The sequence below is a fragment of the Panthera onca genome, chromosome A1 (assembly GCF_046562875.1).
Source record: "Panthera onca isolate mPanOnc1 chromosome A1, mPanOnc1 haplotype 2, whole genome shotgun sequence".
Lineage (NCBI taxonomy): Eukaryota > Metazoa > Chordata > Mammalia > Carnivora > Felidae > Panthera > Panthera onca.
In genome coordinates this window covers 99,759,103-99,785,359 of record NC_138339.1, presented here as the reverse complement: position 1 = coordinate 99,785,359, position 26,257 = coordinate 99,759,103, and the positions used below count along the sequence as shown (strand labels likewise).

Below are 26,257 nucleotides of genomic sequence, written 5' to 3'. Positions count from 1 at the left end.
AATAGCATTCAAATAGTTACCTCTTAGGGAAAATGTTATTAAAATATAGTTTGGTAAAAGTGAACGAAGCACACATACAGCTACTGAAGGTAAAGACTTTATTTTGTTTGTTTTGTTTAAAAGGACTGACACACTATTCAACAAATATTTACTCAATGCCTACTGGGTACAAGGCACTTAATTATTCATCACCAGACTAAACACAAATCCTTTCCTTCATGCAGCTTAGATTCTGGTGGGGGAAGACTGAAAATAAAAAATAAACAAATTGTCCAATGTGTTAGAAGGTGTTAAGTGCTATGGAAAAGGGATAAATAGAAGAGTAATATAAGGTAAGAAGGATTGGAGTGAATGTGGCAGTTTGAAAAATATGTTCATAAAATTTTTGGTATTTCCTCCTTTCAAAAGGTGGAACTTCGTAGACTTAGTGACTTACTTACAACAAATAGAATATGGCATAAGTGCTTCCAAGATTAGTTCCTAGAAAGCTTGGGGCCTCTGTCTTGGGTGCGTTCTCTTGCTCTGAGCCAGCTGCAAGGCTGTCAGCAGCTCTATGGAGAAAGCTCCTGTGGCAAGTAATTGAAACCTCCAGCTAATGAGCAGTGAGGCAATGAGGCCTGCCGATAACCAGGTGAGTGAGCTTCAAAGTGGATTTTCCTGCCCTAGCTGAGCCTTGTGATGACCATTCCTCACTAAGAGCTTGGCTGCAACCTCTAAGAGACACTGATCCAGAACTGGTTACTCGGTTAAACTGCTTCCAGACTTCTACTCCTCAGAAACTGTGAGAGATAATACGTTTGGTATTCTGAGATGCTAAATTTCGGGTAACTTGCATAGAGATAGGTAACTAATATGGTGAGGGTGGGAAAGAGGTAGGTTGCAGTATTAAATAGGATGGTCGAGGTCTCCCTGAGAAGATGACATTTAAACTAAGACTTGAAGGAGGTGGAAGAGGCATATTTGAGAAACAGCAAGGAAGCCAGTGTGACTGAAGCTGAGAGACAGAGGTAGAGAATGGTAGAAGTTAACTGGTTGGGTGGCCAGCTCATATAGGGGCCTGTATGCCACTGTAAGGATGCTGACATTTCTTCTAGATTAAATGGAAAGCCACTGCAGGGTTTGAGCAGAGGACTGCTGTGATCTTACCAAAAAATCTAACAGATGCATTAAGGAGAATATAAAGAAAGTGTCATGCATGTAAATTATTCTTATAACCTTGTTATTGACAACTATAAATCAAGTTCTTTGGTAGTTCAATTTTTAACAGTGTAATGGATGACAGGGCAAAAATATAACCATAGGAGAAGATTCTTAGGGGATGGAAACAAAAACAATCCTGACCATACTCATCGAACTACATCATATCATTTTAGCCAAAAAACTGTCAGGGGAGTGGGGGGGGGACCAGAACTTTATAAAAGTTTTCTTAACTGTTCGTAATGCACAACTAGGAAAAAGTACTTTGATATTATCCCTTTTTTCTCTTTGTTCTTTTGGAGTCCTTACATCATGTGCATTTGCAAACAAGTCAGTGTGCTTTACTAAAGGAATGGAGCAAGGACACCACTGGATAGACGTTCTCACAACTAAGGAGGAAAGGAAATTTAATTTCTGTAATTCTAAATTCAATTCCTGTAACTCTCTACCAACATGATGAACAGATATAACAGGCCAGTTTAATCTTACCTGATGTAAGATGTTTTTGGTGTTTAGGAATATATTTCTCAAGGAGACGCTTCATACGTGAATCTTTGGCCTCATCCAAAGCACACTTTCCATTGTCACTTCTAAGTAAGGGATCAGCTCCATTCAAAAGAAGTAACGCTGCCACCTACAGGAAGACCGTTCATGTGAGCGTGCCCAAACAAAAGGTATATTATTGCAAATGTGTGCTGGCTTACAACTCTAAGCAACATCGGATATTTCTTTCAACAAGAGAGCTTGGGTTTATCTGTAACATCTTTGCCCAATAAAAAAAATTAATGCAACTTACTGAATCATAATTTGTTGATAAACATATCCTTTCTCTTACAAAAATAGAGAAAAAGGGGGAAAGGGAGGGGGCAGAGAGGGAGGGGGAAGGAGGGAGACTGAGGGAGGAAGGAAAGATCAGAAATATAGATAGTTCAGGTGCTGGTGAAATGGATCTAGAGGTACACCGAGAATTAGGCATCGGTTCTGTAGTAGTAAATACAAGTTTGACATGTTCCAGGAGATGGTTATGTCATCTTCCATCTGTAGCTGTTGCCGTTGCTCCTCCCCAGTGTCAGGGAGAAAGAAACCAGTCAATCCTTAATTGTTCCTACTCCTCAAGTTACCTCCTCATGATGCTCTCCCTGACCTCCTCATCCACTGCTGCTGCCTTTTTTTGGGTACATATTTTATCATAGTGCCCAGTATATATTACACTTATTTCTTATTAATCTGTCTCTTGGGCACTCTAAGGTTGTTGAGGGTGGGACTATGTCTTTCTTTTAAAATTAATTTATTACATATGGATAGGAAATTAATGACTATAGTTCAAAATATAGAAGACTCAGAAAAGTATACAATGAAAAATAAGTTTCCTCCTCTATCCCTGAATTTCAGTCATCTAATTTTTTTAAGTACTATAGTTTCTTCTGAATTTTTTGAGTTAATCTAGTCCAACATGTATATATGTATGTATACATACAAATATGTACAGATTTTCTTCTTACACAAGTGGCCGTAGAATATATACATTCCTCAATATCTTGCCGCCCCTCCCCCAACAAAAGAGCTTAGAAATTGTACCATGTCAGTATAAGATGAACTTTCTCATTCTTTTTAGCAGCTGAGTAATAGTCTACTATTGAATGTACTATATGAATGTACTGTATTTTATTTATTTTTTAATTTTTTTTAATGTTTATTTTTGAGAGACAGAGATAGAGAACGAGCAGGGGAGGAACAGAGAGAGGAAGACGCAGAATCCGAAGCAGGCTCCAGGCTCCGAGCTGTCAGCACAGAACCGATGCGGGGCTCGAACCCACGGACCGCGAGATCATGCCCTGAGCCGAAGTCAGTTGCCCAACCGACTGAGCCACCCAGGCGTCCCTGTATTTTATTTAAGTACTCTATTGACAGATGTTTAAGTTGCTTCCAAGTTTTTACTACAGGTATATGTCTTACTCATCTTTATATTCCCAGTGCCTATCTCAGTGTCTGACAAACAGTAAATATTCACTAAGTACTGTTTAATACAGGAAGAATATAGGGGCGCCTGGGTGGCTCAGTCGGTTGAGCATCTGACTTCGGCTCAGGTCATGATCTTGCGGTCTGCGAGTTCGAGCCCCGTGTCGGGCTCTGTGCTGACAGCTCAGAGCCTGGAGCCTGCTTCGGATTCTGTGTCTCCCTCTCTCTCTGCCCCTCCCACCTCATGCTCTGTCTCTGTCTTTCTCTGTCAAAAATAAATAAACATTAAAAAAAATTAAAAAAAAAAAAGAAGAATATAATCAGGGAGGATGTCGGAAGTAGGCTTTAAGTATCACTACAAACACTAAACGGGCACAGCTAGCACCCAGATTGTGATTTCTAAATACTATCCACTTACAGACAATATAAGAAGAAACAAGCTATACAACACCATAAAAATAAAATTAGCCAAATCCAGAATTTAGGAAATTCTTTAAGACAAAAGCCAAGATTCTAGAACCCCTAAGAAAACACAAAATAGAGGAAGAACTGTTATAGGTTAAAACACACTTAAGACACACAACAAACATATGTAATATATGGACCTTGATGGATCCTGATTCAAACAAAAACTTACTACAAAAACACATTTTTTAGATAACCTGGGAAATTTTAATATGGACTGGATATTAAATAATAAAAGAAACTATATTAGGTAGGATGATGTTGTGGGTGTAAGAAAAGTTCTTATCTGTCAGAAATGCAGGCTCAAGTATTTATGAGTATAATGGTATAATGCCTGTGATTTCTTTTAAAATATTTCCAGTATCAACAACATACAAGTCATGTTCCAGCCTGTTGAGGGAGTTTGGCTCTTTATAGTGTAACAGAATATATAATCAAACTTTAGAAGAGATTTCACTACAGATACATGTGGAATGAATAATCACCATGTTTAAGGGATGTTTTTCTCAATACATGTGAACCTAAGTAACACTGTCAGCCAACCTCCAAGTCAACATCTCATATACTCATACACTATACAACACTTCATCAAATAAAAGCTTTGTTAAAATCATGATAGCTTACATCAACTTGTCATGCCATTTCCTTCACCTATTAACAAAGTAAACCTAATAAAAGAGAAGTCAAGGTTAGCCTGACATGACTTGTTCTTAGTGATGCCTACAGATTCTCAAAGATCACTGCATTCTTATCTAAATGTCTCCTATGTGTCTAATAATTTGTTCCAGATTTTTCTAAGGAATCACAATGAACCAATCATTTGTAATTCTCAAATGCACCTTAACCATATTGGAAAATGTAATTATATTGACATATAATTTACATGCCACACAATTCACCCATTTAAAAAATACAATTCAATGGTTTTTAGTATATTAAGACAGTTGTATAACCATAACCACCATCTAATTTTAGAATATTTTAATTTCTCCTAAAAGAAACCCTTTAACAATGAACTGTTACACCCCATTCCCCACCTTCCTTTATTTTTTTTGTTTTTATTTATTTTTGAGAGAGAGAAGAGAGAAAGCAAGCACAAGTTGGGGAGGGGCAGAGAGAGAGGGAGACAGAGAATCCAAAGCAGGCTTCAGGGTCTGAGCTGTCATCACAGAGCCCAACACGGGGCTTGAACCCACGAACCATGAGATCATGACCTGAACTGAAGTCGGACACTTAACCGACTGAGCCACCCATGCAAGTCCCCACCTTCCATTCCTAATCTTTTCTGTCTCTAAAAGTTTGGACTACTGCAAATATTTCAAACAAATGGAATCATACAAGGTATTTTTAATGGCTTTTTAGCTTTAAAAAAATAAGTTATTATCTTTTAGGATCTCCCACCTTTTAGTATAAAAGTTAATTCCTGTAAGATAATACATTCAAGTTCCTTCAACTCTGGAATATTTAAGAAACTCACACTCTCCAGGTGCCTGATCCAGTATCAGGTTCCCAGGACTTCCTTCGTTTGACATTTTTAGTCCTGTAACAAGTAATGCATGGGAGCAATACCCAGAGTCTAGACCATTTCTCTGATCATCTTTGCCTCACATATGAGATTCCCCAAGGTTAGCCTAGATCCTCATCTGATGCTCAAGCTATCCCTACTCCATCCTCCAAAACAACGTCCTACCCTACTTTGATTTTTAAGGCTTTGGTTCTTAAGTCAGTCCAGAACTGACCTGGAATTTTGGAAATCTCTCTTGGATTGGGTGAAGTAACTTTCTGGCTCCCCCCAGCTAAACAGAACGGGAAGGAACAAAGAAGACCGTGACTTCATCCCATCCCACCAGGTTTCAGCTTTTAATTCTTATGACTGTTCTCTGGACTTCAACTTCCATCTTGCCATTCTCTTTTCTCCCGCCATCAGTCAGGATACGCCATGGTTCCAAAAGCACATCAGTTACAGGAACACAAAGGTTGGCATGAGGGAGTGAGATAGGAGCGAGGTAACTAGATTCTGGAGTCAAAGGTGTGTGTCCTTGGTCCCTTTTACTTCACTGAGGGAGTAAGAGAAGGCTACATATCTGCAAAGGCGAGACAGAAGATAGCCAGTTCTAGCCTGTGAGGCAGAAACTGACTAAAGCCGAGTTACCAGATGGGACAAAGGAAGAACTGAGAAAGAAAGGAGGAAAAAGTGAAGTGGTCAGGGCTCACCTTGCCCAAAGGGGGAAAAAACTTTTGACTAGGGTTAAGTCAGCCCTGAATAGTTGGGAAAGCAGATGGGCCAAAAGGAGAGGGAAGAACTGCTTTGGCATGAGGTTTCTCTGCTGGAGGCCAGCTTTGAAGAGGGAGTAAAGGACAGAGAGGGCTCACACCAACACCTGTCCAAGCCTGCATTCTTTTGGCCATTCAATTAGGTCCCAGGCAGAATTCCCCTCCCCACCCAGTTTTCTCTACAATGTGGAGGGTGACCACCAACTAATAAGTGATATATTATCAAAAGAAGGCAAAAGAACCTAAACTTTCCTGAAGTACTGTTTCACATTAGGAAGGGTTATGCTGTGTCCATGCCCATGGCTCCCAGAAGCCTTCCCCAGATCTATTTGTTAGGCATTTCTTCTTGGAAGCAAGTGCATTATAACTTCCCAAGCTCAGCTGATTAGCTCCCTTTTCTACCCTAGGAGTTTGAACCCAGAGGCAACTTCCAATACATGAGATAAAAAAACATTAATATTTTCAGCAAGTATCTCAATCCGGTAATGTGGTGCCTGAACCAGAAAATGTCTGGCAAGCTCAGAATGTAAGTTTATTTCTGAAATAAACTGCAAGTGCTGAAACTGATCATCTTAATTAATATTATCATTATAGTAGCTACCAATTTGTATGGAACTATAGTATTTTGATATTTTAAACAGTAGTACATTTATGCTAGTATGTACTGGTTAATCATTAAACCTAAGAGATTCATGTCTTATATGGACTCTGAAAGTGACGCTAGTGTCCAAAAAGGTGTATGCCTCCTATCAGGACTGGACATCACCGTTTAACACTCTGTAAGCAAAAAACGTTCTGCTAAAACCTATAGAGCACCATACTGAAATAGTCTAAAGAAGTATATAAGTTTAAAAAATACTATGTGAGGGCACCTGGGTGGCTCAGTTGGTTAAACACTGGACTCCTGATTTTACTCAGGTCACAATCTTGCAGTTCGTGAGTTTGAGTCCCTCATCAGGCTCCATACTGACAGTATGGAATCTGCTTGGGATTCTCTCTTCTCTTCTCTGTCCCTTCCCCACTCTCTCAAAAATAAATAAACTTAAAAAATAAAAATAAAAAATACTATGTGTACCCATGGGGCATCTAGCCGGCTCAGCTGGCTTAGAGTCTGACTTCAGCTCAGGTTGTGATCTCATGGTTTGAGTTTGAGCCCCATATTGGGCTTGCTGCTGTCAGTGCAGAGCCCACTTCAGATCCTCTGTTACCCCCTCTCTCCGACCCTCCCCCACTTGTGTTCTCTCTCAAACATAAAGAAACATTAAAAAAAAATACTATGTGTAACCAAAACACTACCTGTAGTTATTAAAAGTGACACATAAAATAGCATCTACCATATTAGACACAATAAGTCTATCACAAAGTAAAACTTTATTCCACATTCTGAGTACCCATTAGAAGAATAAACTATAACTGAATCCCTATTGCTAGCTTCCTGAGATTTTTAGTATCTGTAGAATGTACTATTTGATTTGCAAACAAAAGCATCACAGTACCTGATAACGTCCATTTATGACAGCATCGTGTAGGGGAGTGATCTGGTACATTCCTTTGATATTTACGTCGGCTCCACCTTTTAATAGTTCACTTGCTGTCTGATAAAATCCTCCTACACTAGCTTCATGAAGTGCTGTCCAACCTATTTTACAAAAAGGAAATGGTATTTATGTTTGGCATCTTAATGTTTTGTGCTTGCCCTTATAAACTATATAAACTCTAAGTTGTTTCTTTAAAAATATTTTCATTAGATGAGACAAGATAATCCCACCATGAAAATAAACTATTATTAGGTGGATTCAATAAATCTGAAGGCCAAATAAAATTCCTACCCCCAACTCAATTGTGAAAAATATGAAAAATATGAAAAAAATAAAATATTTGAAACTATTCTTGTCCAGCTCAAATAAAAACGCTGTAAGGGAGTCATTGTTAGCTTAAAGAAATGTTAATTATAGGCTACTTTTTTGCAAAGAGGGAGAAAAAACTTTATTTGTAGCTCAAGGTACTTCCATTAAAGTAATCCAGCTGTCAGGAATGCACAGAGGTCACTTCAAAAATATGTATTTCTTGGGGCGCCTGGGTGGCGCAGTCGGTTAAGCGTCCGACTTCAGCCAGGTCACGATCTCGCGGTCCATGAGTTCGAGCCCCGCGTCAGGCTCTGCGCTGATGGCTCGGAGCCTGGAGCCTGTTTCTGATTCTGTGTCTCCCTCTCTCTCTGCCCCTCCCCCGTTCATGCTCTGTCTCTCTCTGTCCCAAAAATAAATAAAAAACGTTGAAAAAAAATTAAAAAAAAAAAATATGTATTTCTTTACTCATTTGTAAAAAGCTATTTACAGTAGTTCTAACACAAACTATTGTAATAAAACCAGGCATACAAATAAGTATCTGTATGACTTATGTATCCTCATTAGCCAGAGACAATGGTACATTATATTTATTCAATTCCACTAAATCATATGATTGATGTAAGAAAACCTAAAAGGTGCATGTTAAAAGTGTATTGGGGGGGGGGGGGGGATAATTCTTTGTTGTTCTGAGCATTCTATTAGATACCAGTAGCAGCACTCCCCCATTCCAGTTGTAACAACCAAAAATGTTTCCACAAACTGCCAATGTGCCCTAAAAGCCAGTATCACCCCAGTTAAGATCTATTGTCATAAGATGTTATAGAAAGAGTTTCTCCTATAGTATTAAATAGAAAGCTTTGAGGAAGAAATGAAGACAAACAAAAAAGGTAAATATATAGTTAATAGAGGAGTTTTTTCCTATAAATTTCCTTAAAATGCATGTGACCATTTAAATTGAAAATCATAACATTATATTTTAGTGTTATTAATTTATATAGCTGTTATATGGCATAAAAGATAAGGGAGATGTGTTCAACGTTCTGACATTTTATAGAAATATTAATATACTAACTCTGAAAAGAATGAAACATTAAAGATGTACATTGCAATCCCCAGGGTAATCACTACAAAAAAAAAAGGGCAAAGACATAGAAAGGAAAACAAGGATAACATACACAAGGAACAATTAGTAAAATCACAATCCTCACTCAATCCTACCTTTTATATTAAATTAAAATTGACGAATTGCCCCAATTAAAAGGCAGAGATAGTCAGAATTTATCTATTTCTTTTTATCTAAAAGCTATCTATAAGAAATATGTATGTATGCTATCTATAACAAATAAATTTTAAATATAAAGAGGTTGAAAATAAAAGGATGGAAAAAGAGCAAATAGACAAGAAACATAAGATACAGCTAGGATGTCTATATTAATATCATAGAGAGTAGCTTCAAGACAAAATGTATTACTAGAGATAAAGATAAATATTTCAAAATAATTAAAAGGTCAATTTATCAGAAGACATGACAATTTACAACTGTGTATGTACCTGATAACAAAGCTTCAAAATACAGGAAGCAAAAATGGACAGAATGAAAGGGAGAAAGAGACAACTCCACAATGGTAGCTGTTAATATTTCAATATTCTTCTCATGAAATGATAAACTAGACAAAAAATTCCATACAGACAGACATGATCTGAACATTATTAATCATCTGCATCTAAGCAACAGTTAGAGAACATTACATAAAACTGAGGAATAAACATTCAAATACACAAGGGATGTTAACCAAGAAAGACTATATACTAGGAAATTGACCGATTCTCAATAATTGTAAGAGGATAAAATTCACAGAAAGTATATCCTTTGACCAAAAGTAATTAAATTAGAAACCAATATCAGAAAGATACCTGGACATTCTTCAAATACTTAAAAATTTAACGACTTCTTGGCACAAAACCAGACACATAGACCAATGGAACAGAATACAGAACCCAAAAATAGGCCCACAAATGTATGGCCAGCTAATCTTTGACAAAGCAGAAAAAAGTATCCAATGGAAAAGTCTCTTCAGCAAAAGGTGTTGGGAAAACTGTACAGTCACATGCAGAAGAATGAACCTGGGCCACTTTCTTACCCCATACACAAAAATAAACTCAAAAAGGATGAAAGACTTAAATGTAAGACAGGAAACCATCAAAATCCTAGAGGAGAAAAAAGGCAACAACCTCTTTTACCTTGGCTGCAGCAACCTCTTGATAGAGGTTTGGGTTACATAGGTGAATATATATGTCAAAATTCATCAAATAGCACATTTAAGATCTGCATGTCACCATATGAAAATTTTACCTCTAAAAAAAATTGAACTCTAGTTAGAGATATTATTTCTCAGGTGTTTAGTGGTAAAATGTACTAACTTTCTTTGAACTGTGTCCACATAAAGATGGATTGATGGACAGAGATTTATAGATGTAAAGGTATGATGGATAGGCAGGGGCTCTGCCCCCTGGTTCCTGGCACAGAATGTCTAAACCCTTTTAAACACGGGTGCTAGGAGAATCTTTTGTTCTAATATTTGGTCTCTCATCCCAGTTACTCATACGGAATCCCCAAGACCTTTACAATTTCCCAAGTGATAAAAATGTTTGACACAAAGCTCCTAAGTCCCTTATTCCCTGGGTGATAAAAATATCTTTTGTTCTAGTGAGGCAACGTTTGGTGGGCTCCCAGGTTGGGGCTGCTCATAAGAAAGACTAAACCATGATCAGAAACTTGGAACTTTCAGTTTCATGCCCTCCCAACCCCCACCCTGCCTTCATGATGAAGAATCCATGAAAACCCCAAAACTCCGGGGTTCAGAGAACTTTTCCACACTGGTGAACACAACTAGGTGCTAGGAAGGTAACACACTCCAATTCCACACGGACAGAAGCTCCTGTGCTCAGGACTCTTCTAGACCTCACTCTATGTATCTTCATCTGGCTGTTTGTATCTGTAACCTTTGTCATATCCTTTATCATAATAATAAGTAAACTTACATGGTAAACATAAGTAAGTGTTTCCCTGAGTTATGTGAGCTACTTTAGGAAATGATCAAATCTGAGGAGGGGACTGTGGGAACCTCCAATTTGTAGCCAAGCTGAACAGAAATTGTGGGCAACCTGGGGACCTACTACTTGTGACTGGCATCTGAAGTGGGGGTTTCTGACTGAGCCCTTAACCTGTGGGGTCTGTGCTAATATGGGTTAGTGTCAAAAATGAACTAAATTGCAGGACACTCAGCTGGTGTTGGAGAATTGCTTGATGCGTCCAAAACCCACACATGCGATATCACAAGTGTTAGGAATAAAAGTAGAAGAGACACACACAAGTGTTCTTCCTTTATAGTAAGTATGTGATGAAAATAAATATGTAGAATGTGGGTATTAGGTATACAGATGCTTACTGTAGATTTTTTTTAACTTTTCTGTATGTTTGCAATTTTTCATAATGTCATAAAAATTTCAAATAAATAGCTCACTTGTGAACTTTTGAAACATAAGCACTTAAGGACTACCTATTTTTAAAAACGTAACATAAAAATTATGTCCCTCCAAGCACTATTTCTGATAAAAAGTGTGAACTTGTTTAGATTTCGGGACCTGTGGAAATTTGCTTATCAACGCATATAGTGATTAACCTGGTTATCTGCCACCAGTCTAGGATGAAAAATGAAATGTGAGAAATCCAAAAGTTATTAAAGAAGATGATAATTTTCCTTCTAGAAAACTTCCTTTCCTTATTTAGGTTTTGATTAAACTACAATAAAAGTTAGTTTCCTAAAGGGGCAAAAATGACTGCTTTAGGAATGAGAAACCCATAACAAAAGATTAGTTTGTTTTCCCTGAGGCAGAATGATGAAAAACATAAGGTAAGTGCACAGTGAAAAGCTAGTCTCCTGTTTTAAATTTACTGCAGAAAATTCCCAAAGCAGAGAATTACTGCATGTCAGTAACTCAGAGTTAACGGTGGAGCCTCAAGGAAGGAGTGAAAAACGAATGCTACTCTGGAGACCTAAACAAGAATGAACCAGTGATGAACAGTACCAGTCTTAAGGATGAAAGAAATTCCCAGCATCCACAAAGCCAGATGGACCTTTATTCTGCAGAGAGAGCCATGGTAGACCAGATATGGCTACACATCTGACAGAAAAAAATCAAACGGGGGTGCCTGGGTGGTTCTGTCCGTTAAGTGTCCGACTTCAGCTCAGGTCATGATCTCGCAGTTCATTGGTTAGAGCCCAGCGTTGGGCTCTGTGCTGACAGCTCAGAGCCTGGAGCCTGCTTCACATTCTGTGTCTCCCTCGCTCTCTACCCCTCCCGCACTCACACTCTGTCTCTCTCTCAAAAATAAACATTAAAAATTAAAAGGAAAGAAATCAAATGTACAAAGAATTTCCCTGCTAGGGATTACTCCTTCTGTGTTACAAAACCACTCCTTCAAAATAAAGATGGATCACACTTTACAACAGATCTTTTATCTCCCAGATCTACCAGTGGAGGATCCTTTTCTTTTTAAGTTTATTTATTTATTTTTGAGAGCGCGCAAGAGAGAAAGCATGAGTGGGGGAGGGGCAGAGAGAGAGAGGGAGAGAGAATTCCAAGCAGGCTCCACACTGTCAGCACAGAGCCTGATGCAATGCCTGAAATCATAAACGTTAAGATCATGACCTGAGACAAAATCAAGATGCTTAACTGAATGAGCCATCCAAGCACCCCTACAGGTTGGAAGATCCCTAAACATTTTTTTTTCTTTTTTTTTTTTTAAATTTAATCATCTTGAAGGAAATATCTTTAAAGCTTTATAGGATTATAAATTTCCCAGAAAGAAAATATAACCTAACACATTTTTAATAAAGATTCAAGATCCTAATAATCATAATATTAGTTATATGCTCTAATGTAGCAATTGTTAACACCCACGGAGGTCTAAGTGCATGCTTTACTACATTATATAGTCCTCAGCAATGTGTCCTCTCATTTTTAATTTTTTTGTCTCTTGCCTTGTTGTTAAACTTCTTGCTATTATCAACATCCCGGTCTGTGCCAATCTTTGCTTTCATTTCTACTGTGCCATACACTTAGGAATCAGATAGAATTCTGTGTAAAATAATGCTAAGAGCATTGGTCTGAGATAGTTTTAGCGAAGAAGCTTTATGAAATCTGTTTTGGGTATTCAGACTTCAGCCTATTTCCTGGTTGTCACCTTTGTTTTTGATAAATGAAGAATTACTGCAATGGGTTTTTTAAATCAAAGAAAAAGATAACATAAAATGTAAACAAGGATTTAAAATGCAAATGTTAACCTATGACAAGATTATTGGTCTGTTATTGTAACATTTTATTAATTTCTCAAAAGGCACTTAGCTTTTTTTTGGATTGTATCACAGAATATATTTAAATTTTTCTAGTAAATATGTCTTTCTGTTTTCACAGCATGTGGCACATAGGAGACATACTATAAAAGCTCACTACAATGAACTGGTTTATTACACAGAGGTGTACACCTCTTGCCAGTAGTTGCCAGTAGTTCTTGAACTTTAATGAGAATAAAAATCATTGGGGGAACATGCTAAAATACAGATTTCAAGGTTTTAACCTACATATTTTGACTGTGAGACTGGGTGTGAATATGTGTGTTTGGGGGGGTGAAATAAAGGCTACATTTTAAACAAACACTGCAGGTGACTCTGATGAAACAAATAGTTACAAAGTCTTTAAAAATGCTGCCCTCTAGGGGTGCCTGGGTGGCTCAGTTGGTTGAACTTCCAACTTCAGCTCAGGTCGTCATCTCATGCATGGTTCCTGAGTTCGAGCCCTACATCCGACTCTGTGCTGACAGCTTAGAGCCTGGAACCTGCTTTCGATTCTGGGTCTCCCTCTCTCTCTGCCCCTCTCCTGTTTGTGCTCTAAAATAAATAAACATTAAGAAAAAAACCAACACTGCCCTCTGCAATTTTATGGGATGTAATAGCCAGAAATAAAGGTAAGAGCTAAGATGAAGAGTGAGAAGGAAAAGTAGAGAACAAGAAAGACTTCAAAAAGTCAGAAAAGTATGTTAAGGATAAAGAATTCATGAAGGTCACAGAAGTACCTGGGGCAGTGAGGAGAAAGTGCACAATAAATGGCCAAAGACAAGGAGGGAAGAGACAGCAAGGATGTTAATGGCGCAGACAAGGGCTAATGAAAAGACACACGTTGAGAGAGTTTTGGGAAATCCATAAAGTAAAGTTAGCTGCATGTAGAGCTACTCCTGAATTTAAGGAGCAGATAGAGATTAACAAAAACTACCAGACATTTTTTGTGCACTGTTTCATAAAGTCTAGAAATGGTAGAAAAAGTATGGATACCTAAAAGCACTACCCAGGCTGGCCCAGTGCTGCTCAGTGCCTTAAGTACTTAAGTGTCTTTAAGGAATCATTCTTGTCCAGGAGAATATAAGGTTCTTTCTGCAAAAAAGACTACCAGAGGGGCGCCTGGGTGGCGCAGTCGGTTAAGCGTCCGACTTCAGCCAGGTCACGATCTCGCGGTCCGTGAGTTCGAGCCCCGCGTCAGGCTCTGGGCTGATGGCTCGGAGCCTGTTTCCGATTCTGCGTCTCCCTCTCTCTCTGCCCCTCCCCCGTTCATGCTCTGTCTCTCTCTGTCCCAAAAATAAATAAAAAACGTTGAAAAAAAAAAAAAAAAAAAAAAAAAAAAAAAAAAAAAAAGACTACCAGAGATCCAGCCTTGTAGAAAGAAAGTTCTGAGCTCCCTGTCCCACCCTCTCTACCTCATACACCCTTCTCTCCATTTCCCTGGCCATTGCCCCTGTTATACACCTGCAATGTTATCTCAATTTCCGTCACATCTCAAGTGTGCCATCAGCTTCTTTCAGCTTTTGACCTCACTTCTCTTCCATTCAAAGCTGAGTGTCACGGTAACAACGCCCATGCAAAGCCAGCAAGTCAGCCCCAAGAACGGCATTCTTCTGTGCAAGCCAACTGCACGTGACCCACCTGGTGGGCCCTCAGCAGGCATAATCTTTGAAGGTTAAATATACTACTCTTCTCCTGCTCCTCTTTCCCCTCGTTACCATTTCCCAAGGAGATGATGATGATCAGCTACTTAAGCAGGAAAATGACCTGGAAACTCTGTGTGAGACTTGCCTCAGGTCCACTTTGCCATACTTTCACAGAAGTGACTCTGCAGAAACTACGAACCACCTTCAAAATAATGTGGGTGGTAACCCCAACTTACCAGCATAACTTTGTTGATTAACATTTCCCCCTTTTACTATAAAATGACGAACAAGGTCAGGGTCATTGTGCAGAGCAGCCTGATACAGTAAGTTCTCTCCAAAAATGTTTCTACGGTTAATGTTAGAAAGAGGTATTTCATTCATCTTCATTTTTCCTGAAATGAGGGAATAAACAAAAGAAAACAAAAAAATAGGAATCCTTATTTGAAAATCAGAAGGAATACATGTAATAGAGTGAATCTAGTCAACATTCTGGAATTATATTATGAAAAAGTATTGCATCCGTTTACCCAACATTATATAATGTTATCTACAGGCAAAAAGGTGAAAGAAAAAATGTGATTAGTTTGAAAACACCTGCAATACATTATAAATCATGTAAGAAGTTTATATTTATTGAAACCCCATGAAAAGTACATACTTTAGAAGACTAACAGATTCTTTTTTAAAAAAACAGATTATTTTAAGAGCTCTGGTGAAAAGGATTATTTAAATTTAGAATTAGATGTTATTAAACCCCCCAAAATACTATAGTAATAAAATGTCTTATACCACCATGATGAGAAAATCTCAGAAGTACATAAGGAAGATATAAAAACTAACCCCAGTGAGTCCAGAAAAGAGAAGGCTAAATTTTCTTTCTTTGCTAAAAAGAGCTGTCATAAAATTAAACAAAGAAATATGATCTTGATCTGTACAATAGTTTTGAACTCCTAAGCCAGAAAATATACAATTAAAATAGCTTCCCAGGTTATGCATATCATTTCTCCACGGTGTCTCCGAAAATACTGCCATTCCTCATTAAGATACTCCAAGTCCTGTCAATTTTTATGGATAATACTTCATGTGGTTTTCCCGAATTTGAGAATAGCTTTGATTATAGCTTTTCCAATTTGAATCTAGCTAACCTACCCCTCCTAAATTCTCACAAAGGTAAATGAGTACAGCAGCCCATTTTTTAATGGACTATAATTTACCTGCTTTGCCTTTATTAGACTCCCTCCATTCAGTTCCACTGTAAAAGAAACCAACTTCTGGCCATTTAACCTGCTTCCCCCCATTCTGGACTACAAAGCATTCTGCTCCTACGAGAAAACTGTATGCTTACCAAAACCCAGTAGTCTTTACTCTAAGATCTGTCTTTGCCAGTTATACTTGCTATTCTAGTTATGTAATTTATTAAGGTAACAAATTAAAAAGAATGCCAAATTTTTCAATGAAAACTAAGTTGGGGAAGACATTCACTTCTAATCATGACTAGACAAAATATATATGGGGTAAAACAAAACAAAACAAAACCCTAATATTCAGACACTGGAAAACAGGCAGTTCACATCTACAACTCGTCTGAGAGGAGGGAAACAAAGTGAGCCCTAAGAGCACTCCAGTTTGTCTGGACGCACTTTCCAGAACATAGTACAAGCATAGCAAGGTGATCCTGCTGAACTGAGGAGATAGAGATTAAAGTTTCAGGAGGCTGAGGTGATTAGATTTTGCAGGGCAGGATACCAGGGATGAGGGAGTAAAGAATAGGTACCAGAAATCTAAAGAAGGGACTCCTTGGGCCATTATCTGAATACTAAATGGCTCATATGGAGGAGGAGTCTTCATGAGGCTGGGCAAGAACAACTATCCAAGAACTATAAAATAATAATCGTGACAGGTCACACAGGCCTGGGTGACATTTACATTCCTGACAGCCTGAGGAGAGAGACCTTTTTGAACAACCGGGGCATTAGTGAAGACAAACCGTTGACAAGTCATGTCTCAGTAGGAGGAGTTTAGCTCCAGGATAAAGCCTACACCAAACATGCCTAACTAACAAGGTTTTTTAAAAAGTGCTGAAAGGATCAATTTTTTCTTCAAGTCACTGTGGGCCAAAACAAAATGCAACATTCTTAAAATATATGGAGACATTCAATAACATTTTGTTGCATGTGGATGTCCCATTGTTCTCCTCTACAAAAGCCTTGTGCCTTTGTCAAAATTCAGGTTTTACTCCTGAACTCTTGTTACATTGCTTTCCCTATCTTGACGCAAAAGTCATGCTGTTGTGGTTACAATAACTATATAATTCTTAAAATCAGGCAGAGTGTTAAGCCCTCTAACTTTGTTATTTTTCAGAACTGTTTTACCAGTCTAGGTCCTCTGCACTCTATTTGAATTTTAGAACCAGCCTGTAAATTTCTACAAGAAACCATACAGGAACTTTGACTGGGATTGTATAGAATCCATAAATAGTATCTAGGGAGAAAGAGCATCTTAACAATATTGAGTCTTCTGACTGATGAACAAAGCAATAGACCTCCATTTGTCTCCATCAGATTTTCTTTGGTTTCTCTGAATAATGTTTTGTAAGTTTCAGTGTATCTGTCTTTTACAATAGTTTGTCAAATTTATCCCTATGTAGTTCATATTTTTTGATACTATGGTATCAATTTTCACTATCTAAATGTTTGTCACTAGAATATAGAAATACAATATTTGTATTTTCATCTCGTATCCTTTAATTGTGCAAAATTTACTTATACTTGCTTTAATATAGATTCCATTAGATTTTCTACATATATGATTACGTCATTTGTGACTAAATACAGTTTTACTTCTTTCCCCAAATAAATGCTTTTTATTTATTTATTTTTTCCTGATTGCACTGGCTAAACCCTCTGATACAATGTTCAACAGAAATAGTGACAGCAGACATCCCCTGCCTTATTTTTGATCTTAGGGGAAAAGTATTCAGTCTTTAAGTATAATACCTGTAAATATTTTTGTAGATGCCCTCTGTCAGGTTAACAAAATTCCCCTTTATTCTTACTTTGCTGAGAGTTCTCACGTGTGATGGATGTTAGGTGTTGTCAAATGTTTTCTCTGCATCCAATGAGATGATGATATGGTTTTTCTTTTTTAGCTTGTTAGTGAATTACAGTAATTAATTTTTAAATCAAAACTAATCCTGCATTCCTCAGATACACCCCACTCTGTTATGATGAATTTGATTTGCTAAAATTCCATTTAGATTTTTGCATCTATGTTTATGAGACATTCATCTGTAGTTTTCTGTTCCAGTGAAGTCTTTGATTTTGGTTTCAGTTCATTGGTGGTTTCATAGAATGAATTGGGAAATATTTCCTTATCTTCAACTTTTTGGAAGAGTTTGTGGAAAACAGGTACTATTTATTCCTTAAATGTCTAGTAGAATTCACCAGTGAAGGTATTATGAACTGAACTGCATCCCCTCAAAATTCATATGTTGAAGCCATAATAAAATAGGACTGGTGTCTTTATAAAAAAAGGTAGAAACACCAGACCTCTCCACACATGAAGGAAGGACACTTCAAGAAGATGGCTGTCTGCAAGCCAGGTAAAGAGGTCTTGCCAGAAATCAAATTCTTTATTACTTTGATCTTAGACATCTAGCTTCCAGAATGGTGAGAATGTGTCATTTAAGCCATCCAGTTTGTGGTTTGGTTATGATAACCCTAGCAGACTTATCTAGAAAGCATTGAGCCTACAAGTTTTTTGTTTGTTTGTTGATTTTTTGGTGGCAAAGTTTTTAACTACAACTGCAACTTATTTAACAGATAATATTATTATTCAAGTTGCTCATTTCTAATAATTTGTTTCTTTCTATCCCGACTTTCTCAAGGGTTTTTATTAAGAAAGGGTGCCGAATTTTGTCAAAGGCCTTTTCTGCATCAATTGACATGATCATATGGTTCTTTTCTTTTATTAATGTGATGCATCATGTTGCATCTTATATCAGACAAACTAGACTTTAAATTAAAGGCTGTAACAAGAGATGAACAAGGGCATTATATAATAATTACAGGGTCTATCCATCAGGAAGAGCTAACAATTATAAATGTCTATGCGCCGAATACCGGAGCCCCCAAATATATAAAACAATTACTTATAAACATAAGCAACCTTATTGATAAGAATGTGGTAATTTCAGGGGACTTTAACACTCCACTTACAGAAATGGATAGATCATCTAGACACACGGTCAATAAAGAAATATCAGGTAAGAAATACCTGATACATAGGTATTATCTCTGCTTTAAACGTCTGGTAGAACTCCCCTGGGAAGCCATCTGGTCCTGGACTCTTATTTGTTGGGAGATTTTTGATAACCGATTCAATTTCTTCGCTGGTTATGGGTCTGTTCAAGCTTTCTATTTCCTCCTGATTGAGTTTTGGAAGAGTGTGGGTGTTTAGGAATTTGTCCATTTCTTCCAGGTTGTCCAATTTGTTGGCATATAATTTTTCATAGTATTCCCTGATAATTGTTCGTATCTCTGAGGGATTGGTTGTAATAATTCCATTTTCATTCATGATTTTATCTATTTGGGTCATCTCCCTTTTCTTTTTGAGAAGCCTGGCTAGAGTTTTATCAATTTTGTTTATTTTTTCAAAAAAACCAACTCTTGGTTTCATTGATCTGCTCTACAGTTTTTTTAGATTCTACATTGTTTATTTCTGCTCTGATCTTTATTATTTCTCTTCTTCTGCTGGGTTTAGGCTGCCTTTGCTGTTCTGCTTCTATTTCCTTTAGGTGTGCTGTTAGATTTTGTATTTGGGATTTTTCTTGTTTCTTGTGATAGGCCTGGATTGCAATGTATTTTCCTCTCAGGACTGCCTTTGCTGCATCCCAAAGCGTTTGGATTGTTGTATTTTCATTTTCGTTTGTTTCCATATATTTTTTAATTTCTTCTCTAATTGCCTGGTTGACCCACTCATTCTTTAGTAGGGTGTTCTTTAACCTCCATGCTTTTGGAGGTTTTCCAGACTTTTTCCTGTGGTTGATTTCAAGCTTCATAGCATTGTGGTCTGAAAGTATGCATGGTATAATTTCAATTCTTGTAAACTTATGAAGGGCTGTTTTGTGACCCAGTATATGATCTATCTTAGAGAATGTTCCATGTGCACTCGAGAAGAAAGTATATTCTGTTGCTTTGGGATGCAGAGTTCTAAATATATCTGTCAAGTCCATCTGATCCAATGTATCATTCAGGGCCCTTGTTTCTTTATTGACCGTGTGTCTAGATGATCTATCCATTTCTGTAAGTGGAGTGTTAAAGTCCCCTGAAATTACCACATTATCAATAAGGTTGCTTACGTTTATGAGTAATTGTTTTATATATTTGGGGGCTCTGGTATTCGGCGCATAGACATTTATAATTGTTAGCTCTTCCTGATGGATAGACCCTGTAATTATTATATAATGCCCTTGTTCATCTCTTGTGACAGCCTTTAATTTAAAGTCTAGTTTGTCTGATATAAGTATGGCTACTCCAGCTTTCTTTTGGCTTCCAGTAGCATGATAAATAGTTCTCCATCCCCTCACTCTCAATCTAAAGGTTTCCTCAGGTCTAAAATGAGTCTCTTGTAGACAGCAAATAGATGGGTCTTGTTTTTTTATCCATTCTGATACCCTATGTCTTTTGGTTGGCACATTTAATCCATTTACATTCAGTGTTATTATAGAAAGATACGGGTTTAGAGTCATTGTGATGTCTGTATGTTTTATGCTTGTAGTGATGTCTCTGGAACTTTGTCTCACAGGATCCCCCTTAGGATCTCTTGTAGGGATGGTTTAGTGGTGACAAATTCCTTTAGTTTTTGTTTGTTTGGGAAGACCTTTATCTCTCCTTCTATTCTAAATGACAGACTTGCTGGATAAAGGATTCTCGGCTGCATATTTTTTTCTGTTTAGCACACTGAAGATATCGTGCCAGTCCTTTCTGGCCTGCCAAGTTTCAAAAGAGAGATCAGTCACGAGTCTTATAGGTCTCCCTTTATATGTGAGGGCAGGTTTATCCCTTGCTGCTTTCAGAATTTTCTCTTTATCCTTGTATTTTGCCAGTTTCACTATGATATGTCGTGCAGAAGATCGATTCAAGTTACGTCTGAAGGGAGTTCTCTGTGCCTCTTGGATTTCAATGCCTTTTTCCTTCCCCAGTTCAGGGAAGTTCTCAGCTATAACTTCTTCAAGTACCCCTTCAGCACCTTTCCCTCTCTCTTCCTCCTCTGGGACCAATTATGCGTATATTATTTCTTTTTAGTGTATCACTTAGTTCTCTAATTTTCCCCTCATACTCCTGGATTTTTTTATCTTTTTCTCAGCTTCCTCTTTTTCCATAACTTTATCTTCTAGTTCACCTATTCTCTCCTCTGCCTCTTCAAGCCGAGCCGTCGTGGTTTCCATTTTGTTTTACATTTCGTTTAAAGCGTTTTTCAGCTCCTCATGACTGTTCCTTAGTCCCTTGATCTCTGTAGCAAGAGATTCTCTGCTGTCCTCTATACTGTTTTCAAGCCCAGCGATTAATTTTATGACTATTATTCTAAATTCACTTTCTGTTATATTATTTAAATCCTTTTTGATCAGTTCATTAGCCGTTATTTCCTGGAGATTCTTCTGAGGGGAATTCTTCCGTTTGGTCATTTTGGATAGTCCCTGGAGTGGTGAGGACATGCAGGGCACTTCCCCTGTGCTGTGGTGTATAACTGGAGTTGGTGGGCGGGGCTGCAGTCAGTTCTGATGTCTGCCCCCAGCCCACCGCTGGGGCCATAGTCAGACTGGTGTGTGCCCTCTCTTCCCCTCTCCTAAGGGCGGGATTCACTGTGGGGTGGCATGGCCCGTCTGGGCTACTTGCACACTGCCAGGCTTGTGGTGCTGGGGATCTGGCGTATTAGCTGGGGTGGGTAGGCAAGGTGCATGGGAGCAGGAGGGGCAGGCTTAGCTCGCTTCTCCTTAGGTGACCCACTTCAGGAGGGGCCCTGTGGCAGCGGGAGGGAGTCAGATCCGCTGCTGGAGGTTTGGCTCCGCAGAAGCACAGAGTTGGGTGTTTGCGCAGAGCGAGCAAGTTCCCTGGCAGGAACTGGTTCCCTTTGGGATTTTGGCTGGGGGATGGGCGAGGGAGATGGTGCTGGCGAGCGCCTTTGTTCCCCACCAAACTGAGCTCTGTCGTCCGGGGGCTCAGCAGCTCTCCCTCCCGTTGTCCTCCAGCCTTCCCGCTTTCCGAGCAGAGCTGTTAACATGACCTCCCAGGTGCTAAGTCCCGCTTGCTGTCGGAACACACTCCATCCGGCCCCTCCGCTTTTGCCAGCCAGACTCAGGGGCTCTGCTTGGCCGGCGGGCCACCCCTCCGCCCCAGCTCCCTCCCGCCAGTCCGTGGAGCGCGCACGGCCTCGCCGCCCTTCCTACCCTCTTCCGTGGGCCTCTCGTCTGCGCTTGGCTCCGGAGACTCCGTTCTGCTAATCCTCTGGCGGTTTTCTGGGTTATTTAGGCAGGTGTAGGTGGAATCTAAGTGATCAGCAGGAGGCGAGGTGAGCCCAGCATCCTCCTACGCCGCCATCTTCCCAGAAAAACTCTCATGCATTTATAAAGAGACTTAGGGACAAATAAATTTCTTATGACACTGAATACTGATGGTCAAGAGTAAGGTTCTTCCTTCTATTTATTCAAGTTTTTTCTTATATTAGCAAAATTTTTAAAGTCTCTTCTTTATAGGTAAGGTACATTTCTTATTAGTTACATAAGCAGGTATTTTCTCTCCTGTGTAATTATTACAAATGGGACCTTCTCCTATATTTTGAGTAACTTATATATATGAAAGGCATTTATTTTTGTTCTATTTTAGTTAAATGAATTTTTTAAAAGTTTTATTTGGAAATAATTTCAGGCTTACAAAAAAGTTATAAAAACAAAACAAAAGATTCACCCATTGTTAGCATTTTGCCACTACTTTATGTCACTCTAGCTCCTTTTTCATATAACATATGCATGTACACAGACATATACATAAATAATAACTTATATACACCATGACCCTTTTGTCACTAATACCTAAGTGTTTATTTCCTAAAAACAAAAATATTCTCATAAATAACCAAATTAATATTAAATTCAGGAAATTTAACAATGATATATTATTATTTAACCTATAGTTCATATTTTAATTTTCCAACTGTATCCCTATTATATTTTAAACAGTATTTCTAGATTCTTATTGTTTCTGATAGTTTCTTAGGATATTCTTTGGGTTTCTTTTAGGAATAAAGAAATAACATCTTAGAATAACAATAATTTTGCCTTCTCCTTTCCTCTGTTTATTCCTCTTGGTATGATTTCTCAAAGTCTTATGCTACGTTGGTTACATCACAAATAGGTCACATATGTAAATTTGAAAAGAGTTCTGTAACTATTCTCTCCAAAGGAGAAGTATAGAAAAAATGCCAGCCTATAAGCCAGAAGTTCGTGATCAAGTCCTAGTTATGGTACTAATGAGCTGTGCACTACCAGGAAAAATACTTAAACCTTTCTCAACTTCTTCATCAGTAAAATGAGAAAGTTGAGACAGATAATCTAGATCATCTCTAAAACATTTTCAGTACGAAAATTCTATTTTTTTCTAAGTTACTTAGTTAAAAAAATTATAAAGAAATCAAATATGCCTCACCATTTTTTCCAGCAAGTTTTCTGTTTTTCCTGATCTGTTTTCCACTCTTGAGTCTGGCTGAATGCATATTCTTCCTTTTACCTTTAATCATTAAAGCAGGATCCTGCATTCTTGAAAAATAAATATGTTTTTAAAATTACTATCATGTCCTCTACAACCATTCACAGAGAATCATATCAAATGTTGACTAAATTTTGAAAACTGAAAGGTATTTTACCGAGCTACTGTCAAGCAGCATGGCAGTTTTAAATATGGAGATTGCAGGGCATCTAGGTAGCTCAGTTGGTTAAATGTCCGACTTTGGTTCAGGTCATGATCTCAAGGTTCATGGGTTTGAGCCACACGTTGGGCTCTGTGCTGACAACTCAGAACCTGGAGCCTGCTTCAGACTGTGTTTCTCCCCCTCTCTCTCCCCCTCCTCTGCTCACATTCTGTCTCTCTCTCTCTCTCAGAAATAAACAAACATTGAAAAAAAAAAAAGACTAAAATATGGAGCTGACTTCTGAATAAATTGCAGATAATTCTGTGACAGGCATGTCAGTCAGTGTGATTTCTAGCCTTTTCTTTGTACCTGAATTTCTTATGGGCTTCTCTCCTTTATGAGAAGTCATCTATAAGTATTTTGAGTCTCTTGCCCCTCACTCCCCAAATTGGCATGCTACTATCTATTCACCTTCTAGGGAAAAAGAGACAGGTTCTTTGCAAGAAAAAAGAACTTGCCATATGGGATTGCAGTGATCAAAAACTGCAAACTACTGGCATAAAAATAGACACACAAGTCAATGGGACAGAGTAGAGCCTGGAAATAAACCTACATATATATGGTCAATTAATTTACAACAAAGAAGCCACAAATAAACAATGGGGAAAGGATAATCTTTTTAATAAATGATGTTTTGAAACTGAATAGCCACATGCAAAACAGTGAGAATGGACCACAATCTTACACCATACAAAAAAATCAACTCAAAATGGATAAAAGACTGGATTGTAAGACCTGAAATCATAAAACTCCTAGAAAAAAACACACGGGTTAAGCACCATGACATTGGTTTGGGCAATGATTTTTCGCATTTGGCACCAAAAACCAAGGCAAAAAAAGGAAAATAAACGAGGGCTACATCAAACTAAAAGCTTCTGCACAGCACAGGAAACCATCAACAAAATAAAAAGGCAAGCTACTGAATGAGAGAAAATATTTGCAAATCATTTATCTCATAAGGGGTTAATATTCAAAATACATAAAGAACACATATAATGCGATAGCAAATAAACAATCCAATTAAAAAATGGAAAAGGAACTAAAAAGACATTTTATTAAAGACAACATCCAGGGGTACCTGTGTGGCTTAGGCCTGTGTGACACTTGATTAAGTGTCTGACTTGATTTCTGCTCAGGTCATGATCTTGCAGTATGCAAGTTTGAGCCCCATGTTGGGCTCTGCGCTGACAGCTCAGAGCTTGCTTGGGATTCTCTCTCTCTCCCTCTCTTTCTGCTCTTCCCATGCACTTGCTCTCTTTCTCTCTCAAAATAAATAAACTTTAAAAAAAGACATCCAAATGGCTAACCGGTACATAAAAAGGTAACCCACATCACTAATAGCATGAAGATGCAAATGAAAACCACAACGAGATATTACCTCACAAGTGTATTTACAATGGCTACCATCACCACTTCTGGATATTTATCCAAAGAAAATAAAATTACTATCCTGAAAAGGTATCTGCACCTCCAAGGCCATCACAGCAATATTTACAATAGCCAAGGCATGGAAACAACTTAAGTATCCACCGATGGATGAAAGGATAAAGAAATTTGGTATATAGGGGTGCCTGAGTGACCCAGTCAGTTGAGAGTTCAACTTTGGCTGAGGTCATGATCTCACAGTTCATGAATTTGAGCCCCACATCAGGCTCTGTGCTGACAGCTCAGAGCCTAGAGCTTGCTTCAGAGTCTTGTCTCCCTGTCTCTCTGTCTCTCTGCTATTTGCACTCTGTCTCGCTCTCCCTCAAAAATAAATGAACATTAATAAATAATTTAAAAAAGAAAATTAGTGTGTCTGTGTGTGTATATATATATATATATATATATATATATATATATACTACATACACATACATACATACACACATATACATACACATACATACACACATACATACACACACAACGGAATATTATTCAGCCATAGAAAAGGAAATCCTGCCATTTGTGACAGTGTGAAAGGACCTAAAGGGTATTATGCTAAGCGAAATAAGTCAGAGAAAGACAAACGCTGTTATGATCTCACTTATATGTGGAATCTAAAAAAAAAACACAACAAACTCATAGATACAGAGAACAGACTGATGGTTGTCAGAGGCCAGGGGGCGGGGTAGTAGGTGAAATGGGTGAAGGTGATCAAAAACTACAAACTTCCATTTATAAGATAAATAAGTCCTGAGAATGAAATGTACAGCATGGTAAATGTAGTTAACAATTCTGTATTGTATAGTTGAAAGTTGTTGAAAGAGTAACTCTTAGAAGTTCTCGTGACAAGAAAATTTATAACTGTGTACTGATGCATTTTAACTAAACTTATTTTAAAAAAGAATGAAAATTAGCATTAGGCTGAAATACACCAAATCTCCCATTACCTTTAAAAAAAAAAGTAGAAGAGTTTTCTGGGTTAAAAAAATAACTGTATAGTAAATAAGGCAACAACAGTAAAAAATAAAGTTCTTCACTTAGGGATAACTGTACAGTAACGCTAATGTTCCAATCATAGATT

The 26,257-nt window shown here is 38.0% G+C and overlaps 1 protein-coding gene across 1 annotated transcript in view; it reads right to left on the bottom strand.

Moving 5' to 3' along the window:
* The window catches only part of LOC132680408 (ankyrin repeat domain-containing protein 31), a 128,403-nt gene that overhangs the window by 68,653 nt on the left and 33,493 nt on the right, over nt 1-26,257 (bottom strand). Inside the window, exons 8-11 of the mRNA XM_078448944.2 lie at nt 23,487-23,596; nt 15,021-15,176; nt 7,392-7,534; nt 1,687-1,831 (exon numbers count right to left, since the gene is read on the bottom strand). Coding sequence (XP_078305070.2) covers nt 1,687-1,831; nt 7,392-7,534; nt 15,021-15,176; nt 23,487-23,596 — 554 coding nt within the window. The remainder of the gene's footprint in view (nt 1-1,686; nt 1,832-7,391; nt 7,535-15,020; nt 15,177-23,486; nt 23,597-26,257) is intronic.